This window comes from Aspergillus pseudotamarii, assembly GCF_009193445.1.
Source record: "Aspergillus pseudotamarii strain CBS 117625 unplaced genomic scaffold BDV38scaffold_23, whole genome shotgun sequence".
NCBI lineage: Eukaryota > Fungi > Ascomycota > Eurotiomycetes > Eurotiales > Aspergillaceae > Aspergillus > Aspergillus pseudotamarii.
This window is the reverse complement of record NW_022475037.1, coordinates 67,015-88,695: the sequence shown is the minus strand read 5'-3', so window position 1 is coordinate 88,695 and position 21,681 is coordinate 67,015. Positions and strand designations below refer to the sequence as shown.

Here is a 21,681-nt window from a genome sequence, read left to right as displayed (position 1 = left end):
ATTCTAATACAAATTATAGTGTGGTTAGAGAGGGCCGATTACTTCTGTGCACATGTCACCGGCCCCTGGTACATCACGCCGAGATTAGGCGCGCCGAGATCAGGCGAAGTACCGGGGCCGGTGATATGTGCACCATTTTGGAGGAGTGATATAGGGGTTTTCTGGTCTTGTCACCCCTTTCCATCGGCCTCTATATCGTGCGGTTGTGGGTTGGTGGACGGGCTTGGGGTTCCCTTGTGGGACAAACCCACAACCGCACGATATGTCAGTGGATTGGGGTGGGCATGGTATATCATGTTGTGTTTTTTTGGTTTGGTTTCGGTGTTGGGTTTGGGTTTGGGGTTGGTCTTTTCTGGGTTTTCTCGGGCTTTTTCTCCTTTTTTTTTCTTTTTTTTCTGAATTGTGAATTTCGAATTTTGGGACATAATTGGCTTTGTTGTTTCTTTTCTTTTGTTGTACTGGTTATAGATAGATACCCCTCTGCTTTAAATGAGCGGATGAGAGTCAAGAGACTCTTTAGATGAATAGATTCTTTTCTCCAGGATTATACATCAACTGTTGTAGTGTACGGCGGACTAAATGGTCTAAATTACTTTACAAAGCCATTGAGTGCAATGGATAGACCTTACCTAGTTTATGTCCCCATATATTTGTATTGACCACCCTCCCTCCTCTCTCTCTCTCTCTCCCTTATACCTGCAGTACCTAGGGCATTGCAGCAGCACGTGTCTCGGGCCGCATTGACACTGACTTAATTTATCCGACTCCGCTGCTTTGAGAAAGTTGACTTCTCTTTTAGTTAAACTCTGCAGCCCATGTCAATTACACATAGAGAATACAATTTCCATATTTAACGGATTTATCCAAAGGAACCCAACTCTATGATGCTATGAAAAGAAAATAAACGACCTTCTTTATGGACAAAAAAAAATAAAAAGAAAAGGAGTTGTAAAGGAAAACAGAAACTAAACCTCACTTCATGAACTACATAACCATACCATGCATTTTTACTTCATCTCAGCTCGAACCAGGTTCATTCGATCTGAAAACTTCACAAGCACTTAACTTGATCATGCGGAGCCAGGCTTAACCGTAGGATGAGTCGGGATAGTCTTAGGCAGAGGAGGGAGCAAGTTCTTCGCGCTCTCACGAGCATACTGGGCCATGAGAGCGTCCATGATGACGAGGGCGGACATGGTTTCAACGATAGGAACAGCACGGGGTACGACGCAGGGGTCGTGACGGCCCTTAGCCTCGAGGGTGCCCTCTTCGAGGCCGTAGGAGGCAGTCGTTTGGGCCTGGCCGATGGTGGCCGGGGGCTTGAAGGCGATGCGGAAGTAAATGGAAGCACCGTTGGAGATGCCGCCCTGGATACCGCCGGAGTTGTTGGTCTTGGTGGTCAGACGCTGCTTGGTGGCCGTTTCGGTGCCGGTGCGGGTTTCAACGTCCGAGACGACGAAGGGATCGTTGTGGATGGAGCCAGGCACTTCGCAGCCGCCGAAGCCCGAGCCGATTTCGAAGCCCTTTGTTGCGGGGATGCTGAGCATGGCGTGCGCGAGCTTGGCTTCGAGCTTGTCGAAGCAGGGCTCGCCGAGTCCGACGGGCACGTTGCGGATCACGCACGTTACGGTGCCGCCGATGCTGTCTTGGTTGTCGCGGAATTGCTCGATGACTTTGGTCATGCGGGCTGCGGCGTCTTGGTTGGGGCAGCGGGTCGGCACGAAGGAGTCGACGGTTTCGCGGCTGATGCTCTCAACGAGGTTCAGGAATTCGGGGTTAGTGGCGGGGGAGGGGTGCTCAGGGGTGGGGGGGAAGAGGTGCTCGTTGCCGACGGAGGAGACGAAGGCGACGATCTCAACGCCGTGGGAGAGACGCAGGTACTTCTCAGCAATGGCTCCAGCGGCGACACGGCCTGATCTTGTCAGTATTGCTTTCGTCCTGCCTTCCCTAGGCCCACGGCCTCGCTCGGTGCATGCGCGGTGACTCACCGATCGTCTCACGAGCACTGCTGCGGCCACCGCCACTGCTGGCCTTGACGCCATATTTCTCGAGGTAGGTGAAATCGGCATGGCTGGGGCGAGGGTACAAGTCCATTGTGCTTCCACCGTAGTCCTTGGGTCTCTGGTCCTCGTTGCGGACCATCATGCCAATCGGGGTACCGAGGGTGACACCGAATTCCGTTCCCGACTGGATTTCCACGCGGTCCTTCTCATTTCTAGGGGTCGTCAAAGCGCTCTGTCCGGGACGTCTCCGGGTCATCTGAGGCTGGACATCAGCCTCAGTAAGCTCCATTCCTGGAGGGCAGCCATCGACGATGCAGCCGACGGAGCGGCAGTGGGATTCACCGTAACTGGAGGAGGCGCAACATGTGAGCCTTATTTGTCCATACTTGCAGGTTTTGGTTGTGGACTCACGTGGTGACCTTGAAGTATTCGCCCCAAGTCGACATGATGAACAATCGATCAATTGGTTGTTCTTATTGAAATTAAGAAACGTTGGCGGGGTAGTCGGAGCTCGATATGAGGGGCGTTACTTTCACAGCACCGGACAGGTATGCGTAGAGGTGATCGCAGAAAGGATTTAGAGGGACGACTGAATTGAAAGTCGATCTAATGGTACCCCGCGAGGATCTTCAACGAACAAGAGAACATAGAAAAACCCACTTGATGATTGCATGATGGAAAATAAGGTGAGAAATATGGCATCTTTTCGCTTTCCCGATCTGGTTTAGCGTCCGGAGATCGGAGGCCCAGCGGCCTGAGTCACCAATCATTGGGCGGTGAGCGGACACTGCGTACGGACGATACGTATCAGTACCTTACTTTAATTTCCATACTGCATACTTACTATCTTTAGTCCCTGATGCTCTTCCGCCTCAATGCGCCCACTCCGACGAGGCTTATGCCTACTATCCTCCCTCCGAACACCAACATGGTCGGCTGCAGCCCTTCGCCCTGTCTTCGTACGATATAATTCCTCTTTCTCCTCCGATCAGTTCGCTCAGCTCGCGAGCCGCGAATCCTCCCAGCACCAGATCTATCAGTCCCTCTCAACGGACCCATATGTCAACTTATCAATTGAACATTTCCTGCTAGAAAATGCCCCACCAGACTCGAGCATCCTCTTCCTATACATTAATCAGCCATGCGTCGTGATCGGACGAAATCAAAACCCGTGGCATGAGACCAACCTCCTCGCCCTACAGAATGACCGCGAGCCAAACACCCAAGGGAAGAATGACAACGGCGCGCTCCTTGTGCGCCGAAGATCAGGTGGAGGCGCCGTCTACCACGACGAAGGCAACCTGAACTACAGCGTGATCTCACCCCGGACAACATTCACTCGAAACAAGCATGCAGAGATGGTAGTGCGGGCATTGCATCGCGTCGGAGCTACGAACACCAGTGTCAACGATCGCCATGACATCGTCATGTCGACCGGACAGCCACAGCCTCGGAAAATCTCCGGCTCGGCCTTTAAATTGACCAGACACCGCGCACTGCACCATGGCACATGTCTGCTGGACACTCCGAATATCAACCGGCTAGGCTCCTTCCTGCGATCGCCGGCTCGGGACTATATCAAAGCCAAGGGTGTGGAGAGTGTTCGGTCTCCCGTGGCGAATGTCTCGTCTGTCTTTGTGGATGCTATGATGCCTTTTTCTATCGAGCGCGTCATGGCTAGTATTGTTGAGGAGTTCGCCCAGATGTATCAAGTGGATGCCGATGCTGTGCGTCGTGCGCAACGGGCTCATGCCCTTGAACCGGAGCTGTATGCGGGTGATACTTGGGTTGCGGGCGCGGTAGGGGAACAGCAGGGCTACGGAGAGCCTGAGATTAAGAAGGGCATTGATGAATTGACGGTACGAGCTAACCAACCAAGGTTTCCTACTGCCCCAGACTTATTGGCGCTAACCAAAATCGTTCTAAAATAGTCCTTGGAGTGGAAATACACCCAAACACCACAGTTCACCTTCTCCACGTACCCCATTGAAGACGATCCACGTGAAAGACCCCCTCTACTATCCACGTTGCCGCATGCGGTAAGTGATTCCCCCTAGTAAAAACTCAAGAGCGTGCTCGCTAATCAGTTCAGACACGTGTGTTCCTCCGCCTGAAACACGGTGCTATCATCGAGAGCCATATTTCGACCTCTGGAGATGTGTCTGTAGCTTCCGAGCAGGCTGCACGCGTGCACGAGGCTTTAAACGGCCGTAAGCTCCACGAGATCACTCCGGCTCAGTGGCATAAGATTTTGCTTGATCGACTTGGTGCTGATGTAGAGGACAAGACTTTGCTAGAACTTGCTAAGTTTATCGGGAGTAAGCTTGGTTGGGACACTAGTTTGTGATGCTCTTATGATTGTTATATAGATGTATCATAAAAGACTGTATATTATAGCTGTGCCTACGGGCCTATGTGTACAACATATAAGACTTGTTTGTAGATAGCTACAAATAAAAGAAAACAAGATGCAGCGGACAAGTTCAAAAATTACGAACCAACTGAGGGTCTATCTATTCCAACATATTGATCTATGCAGATGCCGCTGACATCACTGACCGCCGCTCTCCATAAGCCGCTTCAACCACTCCGGAATGACAGGCAGTCGTTCCCATTTCTGCCTCCATGCATCCCCATCCCCATGGGCAGGCAAAGCAAAGACAGCAGTCACAAACCAACGCTCAGCTCCTGAGGGCAGACCAGCCCCCAGAGAAGGCAGCAGAGTGCGACCATACATGAGGTTCGAGTTAGGATCGGCGAGGACCACCCTCCCAGCCCGGTCAACACCGGATTGTAACTCTACAATACCCACAGCCCCAACCGAGGAAACCGTGAGCGCCTTCTGAGATTCCTGCAAGGTCCCTTCGGAGGGCCGTTCCGCTAACGGACCAAGAATCCGGCCATTATCGCTCCGACACCCGTAGATGGCGAAAGCACCCTCGGACGTCATGAGGTCTCGTCCTGTGCGGACGCGGTGCGCGCGGATATGCCAGTTCTCGCTTTCTTCGAGCGGTGGAATCAGGTATGTTTCTACCTCCACGTCTGACCAGGGTTTCCAGGTGGAGGCTAGCACGGGGATATCATCGTGGGATTCGATGCGGGCATTTATGGCCAGTCGCCGCGTTTGCCAGATGTCTCCTCCGTCGTCGGAGAGTGCTAGCATACTGTCCGGGGCATGTTGTTCCAGTTGGTACGAGCCTGTCGGAACGGAGTACCCGAAAGATGCGCTATAGGCGAATTTGCCGTATTTTGCCTGAGTTGCCTTCAAGGGGTAGTGGCAGGCTTGCCCGGAAGAGAGCAGGAATGAATGTCCGCCACGGTGAACTACGATGTGCTTGGGATACTGGAGCGCTGCAACGGGTGAGAGGGAGGCGATTGGATATGGTTCCTCCTTGGCTGCCCAGAATGGGTGTGTTTCTCCCAGCACCAGAGGGACAAATGAAAGGCAACACCAGTAGGGTGAGCCGGGGGAGTTATAGTTCTCTGTCAGGTACATGTTCGCGTATGAATATCCGAGATTCAGCGTTCCATCGCTGTTGAACATGTCCTCTTGGGTTGCCCACCAGCGGAAATGTCTCAAGAGAAGACCCTTGACAACACCCCAGGTGAGTGGTGCCGGGGGCGCGACGTCTGCAAAAGCAAGTGCTCCCCAGAACCCAGCCATGGCGAATCGATAGGTCATGGACCTTCCGAAAGGGATGGCGGCTCCTGTCAGTAAAAGACATACGGTCAGTACTGATTGTGGGCTAGTTCAGTTCCGCGAGAAAACCAACCATCTGCATCAAAATAGTACACAAAGTCAAGAGCAAATTGTCTCGCCCGTTCTCGATACCGTTCAGCCCGTTGCGGGTCAAAATCGGCTGCCAGTCTCGAATAAAGTAACTGCAAGAATTGGATAGCAAACGAGCCGGAGTAGTAATCCATCTGATGGTGACTCTTCGGACCATCGTTGCTCCATCCTCCACCAACATGGAAGGTGTCCAAGTGGTCCATATCAGCTTCGATACGGGGGAGTGAATAAGGGGCTCCGTTTCTCCTTAGACCTAAGTTGGCAAAGACCCGGAACCACAACCTGAATGTGTTCTGTTGTGAGTCTTCTGAGACTACTATCTATGTAATCATGCGTTGTGCAGGGCCATACCAGTTCGTATTGGGCATCTCACGCTCATTAATACTAGCCAACCAACTTGCAACATTGTGCTTCTGCTGAATCGTCAAGGGATCCCAGAATACATGCGGAGCGACCGCCAACGCAAACCCGAGGGGGCACATTTCCACCATGCGCTGGTCGAGATCCTCTATATCTCCCCAATACTCTGGACTTCGGGGGTCTGTCCCGTTGATGATTCCCTGGTACCAACGCACTGCCTCTGGGTATTGATAACCGCCTCCCAGCAGAGCAGCTAGGCCCCACAGGGGTCGCGCGAAGCCCTCAATCTGGGCACCACCTTCGTCGAAACGGGTCGTCGACGATCCAATCTTCACTCGACTGCATCCCGGTGTGAAGCGCGGGACGAGCGGATCAAGGAGTGCCCGGCATGCATCTTGAAAATCGCGGCGGGTGCGAAAAGGTGATCGGCTGAAGGCCTGAATGGGGGTCTTTCCGTTTGCTTGTACTGACATTATGTGTGGTACGCTGCTGAATGGTGCTTGGTTCGATATGCGCACAGAAACATTGCATCGGCCGGCCGTGTCTAGTTTCGACTTGGCGGTATATATTCAGTCTGCTGAAACCTACGACGGGTAAGACCGGAGTTCTTTCCGATGTCTTATCCATCGAGGTGATCATCATTGTATGAGAATCGTTGAATATCAAAGGAAATCCGCTCTGGCCATTGGTGGATTAAAGTGACCGAAAGCGATTTAGCCGGAAGTTAAAGGATAATAAGAATCGAAACTTATCCGATTTAGTGCCTAGACAGCGGAACCCTAATTCGCCGGATGATGGGAATATATTGCATTGTATTTCATAGTGGTACAGTCGGATGAGTGGAGAGATAACATTGGTTACGCCTTATTGGACCGGCCAGAACCTGACTCTACTCTTCCTGCTCACCATTGGGGGTCGCAGCTTCCAAAGGCCTCGACAGTCCCACCCGATCAACGGTACGCGTGTAAGCAACTCCTCCATTTACGCGATCCTCATGAACAACAAGGTCCTTGCGGTTAGTGTCGACGAGAAGACGAACGAGGTCAGGACGCATGTAATGTCCCCCCTGAAACAGTGTCAGTACAGCAGAAGTATTGGGGATCAGCGGGGGTCTTACGAAGTCAGCCAGGGACTTGGAGAGATGGCACTCATCCAAGTCAATCTAGTGCTCTGGTTAGCGTTTTTTTTTACCCTTGACTGAAGAGAGAAAATTGAAAAACTTACGTCAACAATCAGCAGACCCTGGAAGTCCTTGTCAGGGTGAGGAACAAGATTCTGTCCATCAGGGCCAAAGATACGGCCATGGCCATTGTAGATGTGGGGATCCTCCAGCTCCTTTCCGGGGGGCGTGTTCAGCTTGATACCCTCGGCGGTGATGCTTTGCCAAGGTGCCAGGGTGAAGGTGCCCGTCTCAATAGCATAGGCCGGAGTAACAATCTGCGCAGACTTCCATTAGACCTCAGACCGAGCGAGCGAGAGAGGCAGGGGGACCCGAATCGATCAGGTAGAGTATGACTTACGTCGGCATTGGCTTCAGCCACGTTGGTGAAGGGATCGGGGTACTTCAGCGTCTCCTTTCCGGGGTACAGTGGCCAAGCAGCAACGTGAACCTGCTCACCAAGAGAGGCAGCATACGCCTTCATAAAAGGGTTCATATTTTCCCAGCAGTTCAAGTGTCCCACACGGCCGATCTCGGTCTGGATAACAGACTCAGTGGTATCACCGGTACCATCTCCGAAGACCAGACGCTCGACGTGGGTAGCGCGGATCTTGCGACGGTGGTTCAGAATATCGCCGGTAGGAGAGATGAGGACTTGGGTGGTGTAAAGACTGGCCAGATCCAGTTCCGAATAGCCCAGAGAGACAAAGATCTTGTTGGCACGGGCTGCCTCACGGATCCGACGCATCTCCTCAGAGTCTGAGGGCAGACTGTTCTCGCGATACTTCTTGAGCAGTGGCAGACTCTCCTGGTAGTTCACCTTCCAGGCCCAGTATGGGTAGCCCGGGATCCCTGCGGCAGTTGTCAGACCATGATAAAGTTTCGGATATTCACAAAAAAGGGGAAAGATGCGTACAAAGCTCGGGGAAAGCAATGAACTTGCAACCAGCCTTTCCAGCTTCGTCGATCCAGTGAATAGTTCGCTTGACAGATTCTTCGAGGTCGAACCATCCTGGCTCAGCATTGACTGCTGCGGCCTTGTACTTCTTCAAAACTGGTGCCATTGTTTGATAAGAAGTGTCGATTTCACGGTGCTGGAGAAGCGATGTAAGTTACAATGAGATTTGCTGTTGCTGCTGTGGTTGATGATAGACGATGGATAAAGAACTTGAAGACTGTCGGAACGCTTCCTATTTATACCTGCGATTGCATGATGATATTCAATCCACGACCTTCACTTCACATCATGCAATTCGGTACCTCCGGCTGTCGGGTTTTGCTTTCACGATCTAGCATCTCTGTGGTATCCTACTGCGCACTTCCCAACCCTTCCGAAGATTTGACCGCGAGAGGGGCCTCATGACGATGCTCTTTCGGGATCTGTTCGTGCAAGAGGGGAGGTGCCACAAGGCGCTCAGACCTAGACCCTTTGTCAGTCACATCTCCATTCATTTGTAAGAGCAACCTACCTAACACAGTGGAAACCCTGCGCTCTGACTAATGTTTCACGATGCCCCTCAAGTTCAAATCCCGCCCCAACGCAGAGTACGACATGGCCTGACTCGCGCCTTTTGTACAGCGTATCAGAAATTATAACCTTTCTTAGATAGTACTAACATTCCCAACTAATCTTATCTTGACAAAATCTTGGGCTAGACACCCGTCGGGACTGCGCGTCGATCACCGTTGTTCCGAAGCAGAGCCCGTGGGGAACCAAAACCCTAACTCGGCCGACACAGATTGTCGGGATTCTCTAGATTATCTGTCCCGGTCCCAATCTACAACTTATGGCCTGCTACTTTCCCCATGTATACAGCAGCTAGTTGAAATAACCTAGACATGGGAACTTCGGCACGGCTAGCCTGTATGAAAAAAAATTGTTTCAGGTTTGTTGACAGCACTTTGTGGACAAACCTTTGATTTGGAAAGAAGGTTACATGGTATTCGGTTGCGGCGGCTATTCAAGGAGCTCATTCTGGATGTAACGCTTATTTGTCTCGACTACCCGAACGTGCAGAGGACTATCACAGCGTTCAAGACACGCAGACAATACGGCTTCTTCCAGAAAATATATATATATATTGAGTGTCAATAAGCATGAGAAGCTTATACGCAATCAAGAATACAACAACATCACAGTGCAACCCTATCAATACTGTTGGCAGATGAAGAGAGGTAGTAAGAGCCATGTCATCGTTTTTGCAAATATGAATAATATACCAGCGGCCAATGATATTAGAATTTCTTCAACTTCAGTCTTCTAGACCTTTCAGTGGGATGTTGAAGTGATCATGTAGAGATCATGGTTATTTAACATTGGGATTCTACCCTTTCACGGTTAGATTTATATCTAGATATATATGATTTCTTTTTATTTTATTTTTTTTATTCTTCATTATGCTGTGTCCAGCTCTAAATCTTCCTCGATACGAAGCGACTATTCGGTACCCCAGGCTATTCGTTGACGATTGAGCGATAAGCCCTAACTAGCCAAACCCTACCTATATGCATCAGATATACCAAGGACACAAACAACATAACCATTATTGCAATGGTTACCATAAATCCACTGTTATACTATTTAATTCGAACTGAACTGCCACTTGCCAGGTTTCTGACCAAGTCCTAGCTAAACGATCAACGACAGTCCGTCCCCGCAAATTTAAATTCTTTTGCTTTTCCCCGCAAACCTTCGTTCAGCTCCGTCGTCTTGGCTACCCAACATTTATTTAATCCTACACCACTCCACCAAAGCCCCTATTCGTCCGACCACCACATGAACGCGTGAGTCTATATGACCTGCTCTGATTCGTGGCACTAAGTAACCTTATCGCTGCCCATATTCGTGTTGCATCCCACGTTTTCTTGAGGATACCCAACGACAGTGAGCTCCGGAATGCCGAGGGTTATTTAATATCGACCGTGCTTTACGTTTCAACGCCCAGACGGAGACAAGGTGTCCTTCCCCTCCTTATCTCCATGGCTACGTCCTTCTAACTGGCTCAAGGATCAGCGCTCATGGAGGGTAACCGTAACGGCGAGTCCTTCGACACTCTCTCGGGATTCGTGGAATCTTTTGACCATCTTGGCCGTCTTGTTTTTCCGTGAGAGATGTCATCGCTCTAGATTTGCGTAAGAGGGATATGTGCTTCGTGTGATAGTAGCACCAGACGAGCTTCAGACCCTTCCTCTATATATTAGTTTGCTTTATTCCCGCGGTGATATCTTTTTTTAAAAAAATATCTCCTACTTCATTGTCTTATATGAGCCAGGATCGCGATCATCGTTGTGTCAGGCTTTGAAACGACGTGTCAAGCCACGTTTCGGTGACCGATCTGCTACTTCAACAGCAAAGCTCCCAGAGACTGACTTGATTCACTTTGACAAGATGTCAGGCATACTACGAAGACTCGTCCACAATGATGCGATGCGAGAGGACCCCAAGGAGATTTATGGATGGAGAGTGTACACACTGGCCTGTTCGGTTAGTCTTCTTCAACCTTCCGTTACCACAGAGACTGAAACATCTACAGGCTTGCTTCGGCGGCATGCTTTTCGGAATGGAGACCGGCATCATAGGAGGTGTTCTTACGATGGATCCGTTCCAAGTGTAAGTCGCTTTCATACCTCTAAATATCTAACTACACACCAATCGTTAACCTCATACCTATAGAAAATATGGGTTAAAGAACCTTGGCGATGTAGGAGAGGCCAATCTCTCCGCTAACATTGTATCCACGCTACAGGCAGGGTGCTTCTTTGGCGCCCTCATCGCCTCCCCGGTGGCAGACAAATGGGGCCGAAAGACAGGGTTAATATCTGCATCGCTAATTGCTATCGTTGGCGTTATCATGCAAGTTGCAGCAAGTGGACACCTGGAAGCCATGTACATCGGACGGTGAGCATCGCTCCACATACTGTTTAGGCCCTTAGGGCTAACAGAGCCCAACTCAGTTTAATCAACGGTTTCGGTGTCGGCTTCGCCTCCATGATCAACCCTCTCTATGTCTCTGAAAACTCCCCAAGAGCCATCCGTGGTGGTCTAACAGGCCTCTACCAACTATTCATCACAATGGGAATTATGCTCGCCTTCTGGATCAACTACGGCTCTACCCTCCACATCAAGGGCACAGCACAATACATGGTTCCACTTGCCATGCAGGCCCTCCCCGCCCTTCTTATGCTTGTGGGTATGCTCCTATGCAACGAATCCCCCCGTTGGCTCGCAAAACAAGACCGCTGGGAAGACGCTCGGAGGACGCTCTCCCGCGTACGCAATCTTCCCTCAACCCATCCGTACGTCGAGAACGAGTTCCAAGATATCGTCAACCAACTCGAGCACGAGCGCCAGCTCATCGGCGGTTCCGGCTTTTGGGACCTTATGAAAGAGATGTGGCTCATCCCCGGCAACCGCAAACGAGCCATGATCAGTATCTTCCTCATGGTCTGCCAGCAAATGACCGGTACGAACGCTATTAACTACTACGCACCACAGATCTTTGAAAATCTAGGCATCACCGGTACTACGACAGGCCTGTTCGCCACAGGAGTGTACGGAATCGTAAAGATGGTGGCATGTGCCGTCTTCCTAGTCTTCGTCGCCGATTCTTTGGGCCGTCGACGCTCTCTCCTCTGGACCTCCGTTGCCCAGGGTCTCGCCATGCTCTACATCGGGTTGTATGTCCGCATTGCGCCCCCGGTCGAAGGCCAGCCCGTCATCCCCGCTGGCTATGTCGCTCTCGTCTGTATCTTCCTCTTTGCCGCGTGCTTCCAGTTCGGTTGGGGCCCCGTCTGCTGGATCTATGTCTCTGAGATTCCGACTGCCCGACTGAGAAGTCTGAACGTCTCCTTGGCTGCCGCGACTCAGTGGCTGTTCAATTTTGTCGTTTCTCGAGCGGTTCCCAACATGCTGGCAACCGTTGGTGCTAACGGCTACGGGTTAGTTTCCTTTCCCTCTGTGTATCACATCTTCTCGACATCTCATCTATATAAACGAAAATACGTTCTGGACCCGTTAATAAGATTCAAATAGGACGTACATCATTTTCGCCTGTTTCTGTTTCTCAATGGGAGTGTGGGTTTGGTTCTTTATACCCGACACTAAAGGTATTCAATGCAACGCCCCCTACTCATCCTGCATACCGTTGTTATTTAGGGGGGACTGACTTTTCTTTGATAGGTCTCTCGCTGGAGAAAATGGATGAGCTCTTCGGTGCTACCAGTAGTCCTACTCATTTGAAGACTGAAGATGTAGAGAGGAGTGTGTCCCAAGCGGAGGGTGACCACAAAGATGAAGTTGCTACAGAAACTCGGGTGGAGAGGGTGTAATATTGTCGGCCTTCTTTCTCTTTCCCGCCCTTGTGGATTGCTTGGTGGTCAGTTTCGATATGGTCATAGTTGTATAGGTCAATTGGATGATTGTAGACTTAGTAATGTTCTGTCTAGTGAACGTTCAGGCCGTTTAGACTATTTAAGCCCGCCGTACCCTACAACGGTTGATGTATAATCCTCAAGAAAAGGATCTATTCATCTAGTAGTAATGGTCTAGTAATTCTAGTCGTCTAATCATCCAATCGTCTAATCGTCTCTTCAGGTATAATTCACAAAAAAAAAGCATGTCCCAAAATGAAAAGAAAAGAAAAGAAAAAAAAATAGAGAAGACCCAGAAAAGGCCCAGCAAAGACTAGACCCAAATCCAATCCAAACCAAAAAACACAACATGATATACCCATGTCGACCCCAATCCACCGACATATCGTGCGGTTGTGGGTTGGTGGGCGGGCTTGGGGTCCCCTTGTGGGACAAACCCACAACCGCACGATAGAGGAGTTCGATGGAAAGGGGCGATGGATGATGGAAGACTGGCCATATCGATACTGATTGGCCTTGCGGAGGCTTGGCAGGCCAGGAGAAGGACTGCCAGGAGGAGGATAAATGTGATGGTGCTCATTTTGGTTGTGAAAAAAGAAGAATGGCATTGTAGAAGAGATTCCTGATAGTGACAAGTATGTCAATGATGTCTTAATTTGCTTGCCATCTTGGTGGCTGTTGGACCCATCGGACATGGATCCTCCGGGCACATTTGGGTATTGCCCCTGACAGCATGGTCAGAGTTCCTTCAGGATATCAAGTGTATAATACCATTAGGACGCTGCTTGGAAGCACTCAGACTCAAAATGTGCTGCCTTTGGTACGAGCTCCTCGTGGGTATTTCCAGATTTGCGTCTCACAGAAATACCCAGTCCTCAGCAATACATCAGCACATAGGAGTCTTTCTCTGTCATGGTGGGCTTTTCCATACAAAAATTCAAGGGGGCCTCTTGTGGAGGCCAGAAGATACTTCGCTTTGTTGTCAATGACACTTCTGAAAGCCACTCCAAGCACTCGCTAGGGCTATACGCTTGTTCCAATTTATCTTGTACCCTGATGGTATTGAATGTGTCACGGATAGCAGCCTCATCTCGCCAGTTATTCTGAGAGATTTGAGGTTTAGGCAACCTATCTTCCCACCCTTCGCGGGCTTGGTTTTGTTGCCGTTATCTTATTTTGTTGTAAAACCATATGCCGATGAATATCCCGGCAAGTAGAGAAACGCCTATAGCGAGTTCAACTGCTAGTCCGGCTCTTTGTGATGCAGTTGGATTCTCGAAAACGCAGTTTAACCCAGTATTGATTGGACTTATGGAGGTTGGACAGCCTATAATGAGGGCTACAAGGAGGATAACAAGGATGTTGGTGTTCGTCTTGATAATGGGCTCAAACATATAAAGGTGAACCGCGAGTCGAACCGTGCAGCATACATACTTCGGTCTTTTAGACTGAACTGCCCCTGATGTTGTCTTCGTTTAGGTATTTGGTGTAGTGCGATCGGGGCCGGTAGCATATACATAGTAGCCCAGCCACTTTACTGTTAAGATGCTCCACGAAGCCACTCTTCACAAGCTTGCTTCTCTTGTCATTTTCTTTGTTTCTTGGAGTGAAGCCATGTACGGATGGCTATTATGGCAAGAAGAGGTCCACCCACAACCAGCAGGAAGGGGTAAAGGTACACAATTTCGACTTCAACAAAGTGAAAACAGCTTGATAGGACAGCACTGATGACAACGGGTTCAGCCCAGGTAAAGGAATTGAGGCAGTTGTTGTAGTGAGTTGAAGGAATGGTATGGAAGGATAAAAGGTCAGGAAGTGTTGATTGTGTGTTGGTCATGTGCCTGTCTATTTAGGTCTACAGTAAAGGCACCTACCGTCAGGGGTGGACAAGTTGTTGCTCCTTCTTAGGAAAGGTCGACTGGTTGGGATTTACTACTGCGGACTATGGATTAGTACTAGTAGAATACCTGCCTAATTATAGAATAGATTCGGCATCCTTATTTGTTAGCTTCTGCTATACTAACACTGTTCGTTCAGGAAGGACTGTATTTACTTTCTTGTTAATACCAACCGCAAGGATTCTCATATTTATAAGGATCACGTAAATAAAGATGTTACTTATACACACACACCGTTAATTGGTAAGACTGTTAAACTATCCTGGCTCCAGTATTAACTGCTGCAGCTTTGTCTTTCTTTGAAGAAAAGGAAAACTGGTCCTATTTTATTGTGATTCTAGACAGTCGTAGAGTTCATATTGAGCCGAGCGAGGCCTACGAACCAACAAAATCACATTATAATAGGGGGAGGTACTGATTTCCCAGTGTTAAAGAAGTAATATAAGATAGAGTAAGCTTTGGTATTGCTGCTATAGCGAATAATGGATAAATGATCGTCAAAACACTTCCTATGTACACCTATATACAATCGCTTGCTAATATTCAATCCCTAAACTTCACATCACATCATGCAATTAGTACGCCCGGCTGTCGGGTTTTACTTTGTTCTGATATTCTCACGCCCGGGGAAGCGCCGCAGCTTCTGAGTTTGACTCCGGGTCATTCGCCGGGAAGGTTCGTCGTCAAGGCTAAGTCCGCCGATTCCGGGTCCGAGTTCGGACCTTCGTGGTGATAAGAACGCGTCGCTGCCGCTTCGTCCATAGCGAATATTCCGAATTGTAGCATTCGTGGCCGTAGTAGCTGTCGTCACCGTAGTTTCGGTGTCGGAGTCACGGTCCAGCGGGTCCGACACGTCGGATTCGTCGCCCTTCAAGCTCTTCAAACTGAAGCTATAATCCTGGTGGCCGCCATCATATGATGGAAACGGATGATGGCGCCGAGCTTCGGGTGTATGAGCTGAAAAGCTAGATCCAGTCACAGTCGAAGAGAAAGAAAGCGGCGGCACAGATTGCTGCGTGGTGAACGACTGAAGTTCTTGACCGCTGCTATTCTCGAGCCTAGGGGATGTGCTGGGGAGGCCGGCGGGTGGTGGCTGGGTTTGGTTCGCTTGCAGCACTTGCTCATTGCTGATGGCCGACGAGAAACGATACAGAGAGAGTAACCCTAAAGCCTCTTGAACTGTCATAAATACCAAAAGGAGCTTTCCGTATCTGTCGAAGTAGTGTCGTTCGTAAGAAACCTGCGGCAGATTTCCTCCAAGATGAACTGCTGCCACGAGCTCTGCAAAATAAACAAGAATTTCCATGCCGTTCCACTGAGCGAGAGGTTGTTTCAGGGCTTCCAGTAGCGCGAATCCGGCAATAAGACTCGCACTACCCAAAGAAGCCACTTCAATACAATCACCGGGTAGAGAGATATGGCCATACTGTGATACGAGCCAAGCAACGATAGAGGATATAAGCAATCCCAGTCGGAGATACTGAAAGATAAAATAACTATGCAAGTCAACAGACTGGTGGGGACGAGCACTTGTTGTCTGCTGTTGCGATTGCCATGTGCCGTGGTCCTCATCCTCAGGCGATTTGATGGTGAAAGCTTTATCAAACAAACTTTCTAGCCCAGTTGAGGCAGCATGATCACTCATGGGGAAGAACTTCGGGGGTGCAAATGCAGTATCAAAGGGGCCATTGTTCCGCGCCCAGGGGCTTGAGGATTGACCTGGAGTACGGTGGAACGGATTGCGCTCAACAACCTGTTCGATGGGTTTCTGGCGCTGAGCAGGCTGATTACGCAGATTCCATGACGGAGGTTTAGGAGCGGCAGGTAGAGATCCGTAGAATGGCAAAGGCCCATCGAGAACAGATTTCCGCTCTCTCTGGTGCACGCTCACAGTAGGCGTGACATTATGCTGCACCGAAGGTGTCCAATCCATATCGTCTCCTTCCGGAGGAGGGGTAGGAAAAGTTGGCTCCTCAGGAACAGGCCGAGGTGTCGCTAGCTTTTCGAGAGGAAAGCGTGGTGTGCCCTGTTGGAGCCTTTCGTTCGGGCTAGTGGGAAGTTGTTTGCTTCCAGTGGTATAAACGGGAGGCTCGCCACGTCTACGAATTGGGGTTGCTGCCGGAGTATTGTCGGTCCAATTTACCAAAGGGCGAGTGTCATACTGCGCAATGCGCCGAGAAAAAAGAACAGACTAGACTATTGTGAGTTTGATGCCGTTTAATTTCCATGGTTAGCAAGTGAGCGAGACATACCAAAGCAGTGAAAATGAACATAAACGTATGCAAGGTCGGGGGAAGTTGCGATTGTAAACCACTTGACGAAGGGTCTCTAAGCAAAGCCCAAAAGACACATCGCACCACCATGACAATGAGTTGGACTTGGTAGTATTCTCCTAGACCGACGAAGCGGCCAGCTCTCCCTTCAACCTTGAAGCGCAGTTTCGGGTTATACCAGGCAGAAAGTATGCCTGCTACAAGAGACAGGCCGGCATAAGGTGCCAGATCAACGAAGCAATAGCTTGGCATGAGGCGCGTCTCCAACGTTTGTTGGACACACGTTACAATGGATGCTGGTGTAAGAAGATCATCCGGGTCCCGTAGTAATTCATCAGAAGCTAAAGCACCCATTAGATTCCAGGAGAGTTGGCCAGCAACACTAGCCCAGTAAGTCATGGCGCCAGCATAAAGCAACAAGCTCCTCCAATTCCATTTGCGTGCATGTCTTGCTGCTCTTCCCGCTTTGCTACGATCCATCATACGTCTCAGGTGGTCTGATTTTGCCTCGTATCCTGCCTGGCGGATGCGATCTTTCACCCTGGGCTCACATTTGGCGCATACTTGCGGGTACCGTTCTTCAAGGTTCTTACGGAATTTCGGATATTCTTGTTCATATGCGCCATAGTTTGGATCGTCTGTTGGCGGGAAATATGCGGCGAGAGCACTCGTGAAAAGATGCTGATTTCGGATACATTGCGCGCAGAATAGACCGGATCCCGTAATATCAGTCGAGTCGAAAGGGGTGCTCGATACATCCGAGCCGTAAGCATTAGGATTTGTATCTGCTGCTGGAGGGTCCGCGATTTGTCCTTTCTATCATGGTTGCCGAGATGGTTAGCAAGTCTTTTAGAAACGCGAAAAAAAAAAAATAGAAAAGAAAGGGCCTACTTCATCCAGGTAATTTATTGCCTCACAAGCGTTACAGCGCCATTTGCGGATAGGGCCTTTTTCAGTCTGTGCAGACCGTCTCCCGCAATAGAAGCAAGTTATTCGCTTTGCGAAGAGAGGAGCCATCTCATGTCCGAAGTGTTGACATTGATAGCGGGAAGGTTGTTGATGGAGCAACAACCTCCCATCTAACAATGGGCAGGAGTTAAGACAAAATAATCGCCGAGTCGCACGGACCACGTGCCCGATCATCACCCGCAGCGTTGGTTGAGGGACAAACAATTAAACATTTCTACACAAGTGCTGGATTTTGTTCAGTTGTTGGTACATGCCGTTATTAGCCTCGTCTTGGTTGTTAACTTAAACAATAGAGAGCGTTAACAATAACGCCAATCAATTGACCGTGCTATACCATTACTGAGGATTGTTGTTACTTATCTGTCAACAAATGTTACTGATGACGCCTGCAGCTGCAAACTAACATACGTTTGGTTTCTTTGATTGTATTGCCAGGGTCCATTGATAGCTTTCAATGTCGGAGACGATACTCCTGACGCAGTGGCCTCTGAGAAGCCTACTTTGGATGTTCAGCATAGGAATTGTGGTTGGTGCATCAGCATTCATTGTAAGCCCATAGTGTTGACATACATCTAACCATCTCTCTTCATCCGTGACTAATACTCATACCTTCCCTTGCAGATCTTCATCTATGCCCTATACACATCACAAAATACTAACATTCCTAAATGGCGCTCGAAGAACACCCCAACCCATCTTCTCGTTGTCTTAGGCAGCGGCGGACATACGGCCGAAATGTTCTCCATGTTACGACGTATAAAGCTCGATCCGTCTCAGTATACATATCGCACATATGTTGTGAGCTCGGGGGATAACTTCAGCACCACGAAGGCAGTAGAGTTCGAGACTCAATATCTCAATCACGTCCGAAAAGCAACTGCGACCGACTGTAGCCCAGCAGAATCTTACACTATTGTGACTGTGCCGCGCGCACGTCGTGTACATCAGTCATTTTTGACGGCACCTCTTTCAACCCTCAGATCTTTCTGGGCATGTCTTCTTGTCTTGCGTGGACAATATGCTGACCAAAAGCGGCTTCCTTCATCAATGGTTTCGCCGTATCCGGATGTGATTCTTACGAACGGTCCTGCTACGGCGGTTTGCGTTATACTCGCTGCTAGGCTCCTCCGTCTCTATAGTTTCATCAGAGGCTTCGTTCCATTCAAAACGGCCTTGGGAGGTGAAGATTTAGCACCGACTGATTACCAACTCCGTACGATTTTCATAGAATCATGGGCCCGTGTGACAACTTTGAGTCTATCGGGTAAGATACTATTACCTTTTGCTGATCGTTTCCTCGTTCAATGGCCTGGACTAGAAGGAAGAAGAGCTTGGAAAGGCATGAGAAAGACGGAATACGTGGGCATGCTTGTGGATTGAATTTGGCCCATGTTGTCCCGCGGCCATTATTTATCTCTTCTCAGTGTATTTATGTGTGAGTATACGCGAAAGTCATTTGTGAACAAAATTAGGAATACTCGTCTACTCCTTAGCACTAAGAACCGAAACAAGGGTGGAATGGCGTGGCGATCGCTTTCTTCGACCTTTCGATTTATATTGTGAGGGGCTAAATCGGCTCAGAATTCAAACTCGGCCATAGGAATGTCTAGTCAACAGCCCCCCCTCCCATTTGGCCATAGAAAGTTTTTATGATCCAGTTTTCTACTGAAGGTTAGGGATGTCCCGCAAAATCAAATATTAATCAGTGTTAGCGTCAAAAGCAGGGCTAGCATTAACAATAATATTGGTATCTTGACGTCAGTTATACAAGTCAGTTGTACAGTCAGGAGCCGCACTTTTTTTCTTCCCATTTGTGTCTTCATTGCAGAGGATTGTAGAATGGAGTATAGTCTGAGCCGTTCGAGGGAAATGTTCGATCACCAACCATCCGCGCCTTGAGAGCGGCGCGAAGGGCGTCCGCATTCTGCTCGCCCTCGACTTTCATTTGGTTGATGCGGAGAAGTTTGCCATCTTGTGTGAATACGTAGACACCTTTTCCTTGTCGAGACTCAATGGGATGAGCGCCATCCACAAAGGGTAGGCCTGGGACCACAGCATACGCTTCGCTCCCTTTCATCGGTTCAACTTCCTCCATCTCGGTGAAAATCACCCGCCGGTAATGAAAGGACGAAGGGTTAACTGTAGCATCGTTGCTTACCAAAGCCTTGCTCCATAAAGGCCCCAGTACACGAATCCGCCTGCTGATATCTAACCAGGTCCAATTTGCCCAGTCGATATGGCGGTCCTCAGGCTTGATCTTAGCTGCATGTATCAAGGATTCATGTTCTTCTGGAGAACGCCACCCGGCATCGTGTACCGGAGGAACGAACAGACCCTTTCGGATACCGTCGACAAGAATCTCGGCTCCCTTGGGAGCAACAAGGTTTAAGAGTTCTGGCACGGTACATGACTCGGGCTTTGGGATCTCGAATCCGGGCGGCGAGGTCTGCTGTAGAATGACGCCGTGGTCGAAGTGCTTGAAATCCAAGGTCTGCAAAGTGACCCCAGTCCTAGTTCTGCCAGCCAAAAGAGTGTGATGGAGCGGAGCGGGACCACGGAAGCTGTTGTTTGCGAATTAATTACCGGTATGACACTCTCGACCGTTTACTTATACTCACTCAGGAAGTAAAGAAGGGTGGACATTTAGACCCCCATACTTTGCGCCATGGAGAATCCGTGGAGGCACAAACAAACCGAAGGATACTGCTACTATAAGGTTGACGGGACCCCCAGGCAGTACAGGTGGCTAACAGAGTCAGTAACACTTCAGGGCCCCGAGATTGTCTCTATAATACCGTCCATCCTCTGAAGGTGTCTATCTCATGAACCGGGAGCGAAAGGTCGGTTGCCGCAGCTTTGATAGGAACTATCGAAAGAAACGTAAGTCTAGTCCCTTATATCTTCGACTTGTGGAGGTAGGTACCCTCGCGTATTTTTTTCAGGCCTCTTCCAACCCTTTTACCCGGTCTGCAAACGACATCAATGGAGGATATTCGATCTGGTCGATCCAGATGTTCCTTGTGGAGAGCTTTCAAGGAAGCTATGCTGAACTCATCAGAGCCGCAAAAGAGTATTCGGAGGGGCTCATAGGTCCTTGTCGCAAAAAATCGATGTGCGAAATATCGGCTAGTTCCAGCGCGTCTGTATATACAGAGCGCCCCGGGGCCCCGCGGAAGAAACATGGCGTGGGAGCATACCTACTTCATCGGCTAAGACTAAAGCTCCGGAAAGCTCCCCGAACACTCGAAAACACTAACACGTGATGTCACCGCATCACATCCAAGTCGATCAGCGACATACTCCCCCACCTTTGACCATTGCACCAGCTGACTGTGAGTTACGGTTCATGATATAATGATGCGATGTCAGGGAGCGATCTTGCTTCGGTAGTCCCGGCGCAACTAGCATATCTAACTATATACAACCCCCTCCTTGGACCGACCGACGAAACGATACAGGATCAAGTCGTCTTTTACACTTCCAGACCGGATCGACTGCGACGAAGCGGACGCTCTACGACTGAAAATGAAAACAAAGAAACCAATGATGGGTGGAACGTGAGACTGCGCCAGATAGGACTGGCGCAGGGCATGGTGAGCTTCGCCAGGTGGGGACCGCTGCTCTAACACCCAACAGAACTATACTGAACAATCGGTATAGGAACTTTTCAAAAGGGCAGGCAGTCGACTACGTGGAGACAGACAAGTCGCTTATTGTGCTACATGAACTCGAAAAGAATTGGTGGGTCTTAGCTGTAAGCTTGGCCTTGAAGAACATGCCATGACGATAGATACTGAGATTGCTATAGTCAATTGACCTGACTAGGCTTCCAACCCACTCTTCCAGTGGACCTTCTTCG

The 21,681-nt window shown here is 49.6% G+C and overlaps 8 protein-coding genes across 8 annotated transcripts; 4 read left to right on the top strand and 4 right to left on the bottom strand.

Annotated features, from left to right (window-relative positions):
* Positions 1 to 30: 30 nt before the first annotated feature.
* On the top strand, positions 31 to 469 carry BDV38DRAFT_245298 (uncharacterized protein; the record flags this gene model as incomplete). Its single annotated transcript, XM_032054428.1, has 1 exon — positions 31 to 469. A coding segment is annotated over one exon (369 nt), but the record flags the coding sequence as incomplete, so codon positions are not given.
* Positions 470 to 483: 14 nt separating this feature from the next.
* BDV38DRAFT_77321 (bifunctional chorismate synthase/riboflavin reductase [NAD(P)H] ARO2) lies at positions 484 to 2,786 on the bottom strand. Its single transcript, XM_032063902.1, has 3 exons — positions 2,415 to 2,786; positions 1,989 to 2,350; positions 484 to 1,912 (listed from the first exon to the last, which is right to left on the bottom strand). Exons 1-3 carry the CDS (start codon positions 2,447 to 2,449, stop codon positions 1,071 to 1,073), a joined length of 1,239 nt encoding a protein of 412 aa, XP_031914100.1. The 5' UTR covers positions 2,450 to 2,786; the 3' UTR covers positions 484 to 1,070.
* On the top strand, positions 2,407 to 4,452 carry BDV38DRAFT_77324 (putative lipoate--protein ligase). Its single transcript, XM_032063903.1, has 4 exons — positions 2,407 to 2,689; positions 2,857 to 3,862; positions 3,935 to 4,042; positions 4,096 to 4,452. The coding sequence occupies exons 2-4, from the start codon at positions 2,879 to 2,881 to the stop codon at positions 4,348 to 4,350; spliced, it is 1,347 nt and encodes a 448-aa protein (XP_031914099.1). The 5' UTR covers positions 2,407 to 2,689; positions 2,857 to 2,878; the 3' UTR covers positions 4,351 to 4,452.
* Positions 4,453 to 4,554: 102 nt separating this feature from the next.
* On the bottom strand, positions 4,555 to 8,376 carry BDV38DRAFT_270804 (glycoside hydrolase family 154 protein; the record flags this gene model as incomplete). The annotated part of the gene is made up of 5 exons (XM_032057210.1): positions 4,555 to 5,711; positions 5,777 to 6,075; positions 6,145 to 6,582; positions 8,229 to 8,270; positions 8,321 to 8,376. 5 exons carry the CDS (start codon positions 8,374 to 8,376, stop codon positions 4,555 to 4,557), a joined length of 1,992 nt encoding a protein of 663 aa, XP_031914098.1.
* A 2,324-nt stretch (positions 8,377 to 10,700) lies between these two features.
* On the top strand, positions 10,701 to 12,640 carry BDV38DRAFT_282343 (sugar porter family MFS transporter; the record flags this gene model as incomplete). Its single annotated transcript, XM_032059767.1, has 6 exons — positions 10,701 to 10,796; positions 10,846 to 10,922; positions 10,986 to 11,210; positions 11,267 to 12,250; positions 12,345 to 12,418; positions 12,492 to 12,640. 6 exons carry the CDS (start codon positions 10,701 to 10,703, stop codon positions 12,638 to 12,640), a joined length of 1,605 nt encoding a protein of 534 aa, XP_031914097.1.
* Positions 12,641 to 15,022: 2,382 nt separating this feature from the next.
* On the bottom strand, positions 15,023 to 17,930 carry BDV38DRAFT_245281 (uncharacterized protein). The gene is made up of 3 exons (XM_032054427.1): positions 17,745 to 17,930; positions 16,833 to 17,669; positions 15,023 to 16,771 (listed from the first exon to the last, which is right to left on the bottom strand). The coding sequence occupies exons 1-3, from the start codon at positions 17,868 to 17,870 to the stop codon at positions 15,179 to 15,181; spliced, it is 2,556 nt and encodes an 851-aa protein (XP_031914096.1). The 5' UTR covers positions 17,871 to 17,930; the 3' UTR covers positions 15,023 to 15,178.
* Positions 17,920 to 19,220, top strand: BDV38DRAFT_245280 (glycosyltransferase family protein). The gene is made up of 2 exons (XM_032054426.1): positions 17,920 to 18,369; positions 18,444 to 19,220. Exons 1-2 carry the CDS (start codon positions 18,277 to 18,279, stop codon positions 19,200 to 19,202), a joined length of 852 nt encoding a protein of 283 aa, XP_031914095.1. The 5' UTR covers positions 17,920 to 18,276; the 3' UTR covers positions 19,203 to 19,220.
* Positions 19,221 to 19,344: 124 nt separating this feature from the next.
* On the bottom strand, positions 19,345 to 21,125 carry BDV38DRAFT_77054 (methionyl-tRNA formyltransferase). Its single transcript, XM_032063901.1, has 4 exons — positions 20,746 to 21,125; positions 20,618 to 20,688; positions 20,441 to 20,568; positions 19,345 to 20,383 (listed from the first exon to the last, which is right to left on the bottom strand). The coding sequence occupies exons 1-4, from the start codon at positions 21,002 to 21,004 to the stop codon at positions 19,642 to 19,644; spliced, it is 1,200 nt and encodes a 399-aa protein (XP_031914094.1). The 5' UTR covers positions 21,005 to 21,125; the 3' UTR covers positions 19,345 to 19,641.
* Between the last annotated feature and the right edge of the window lie 556 nt (positions 21,126 to 21,681).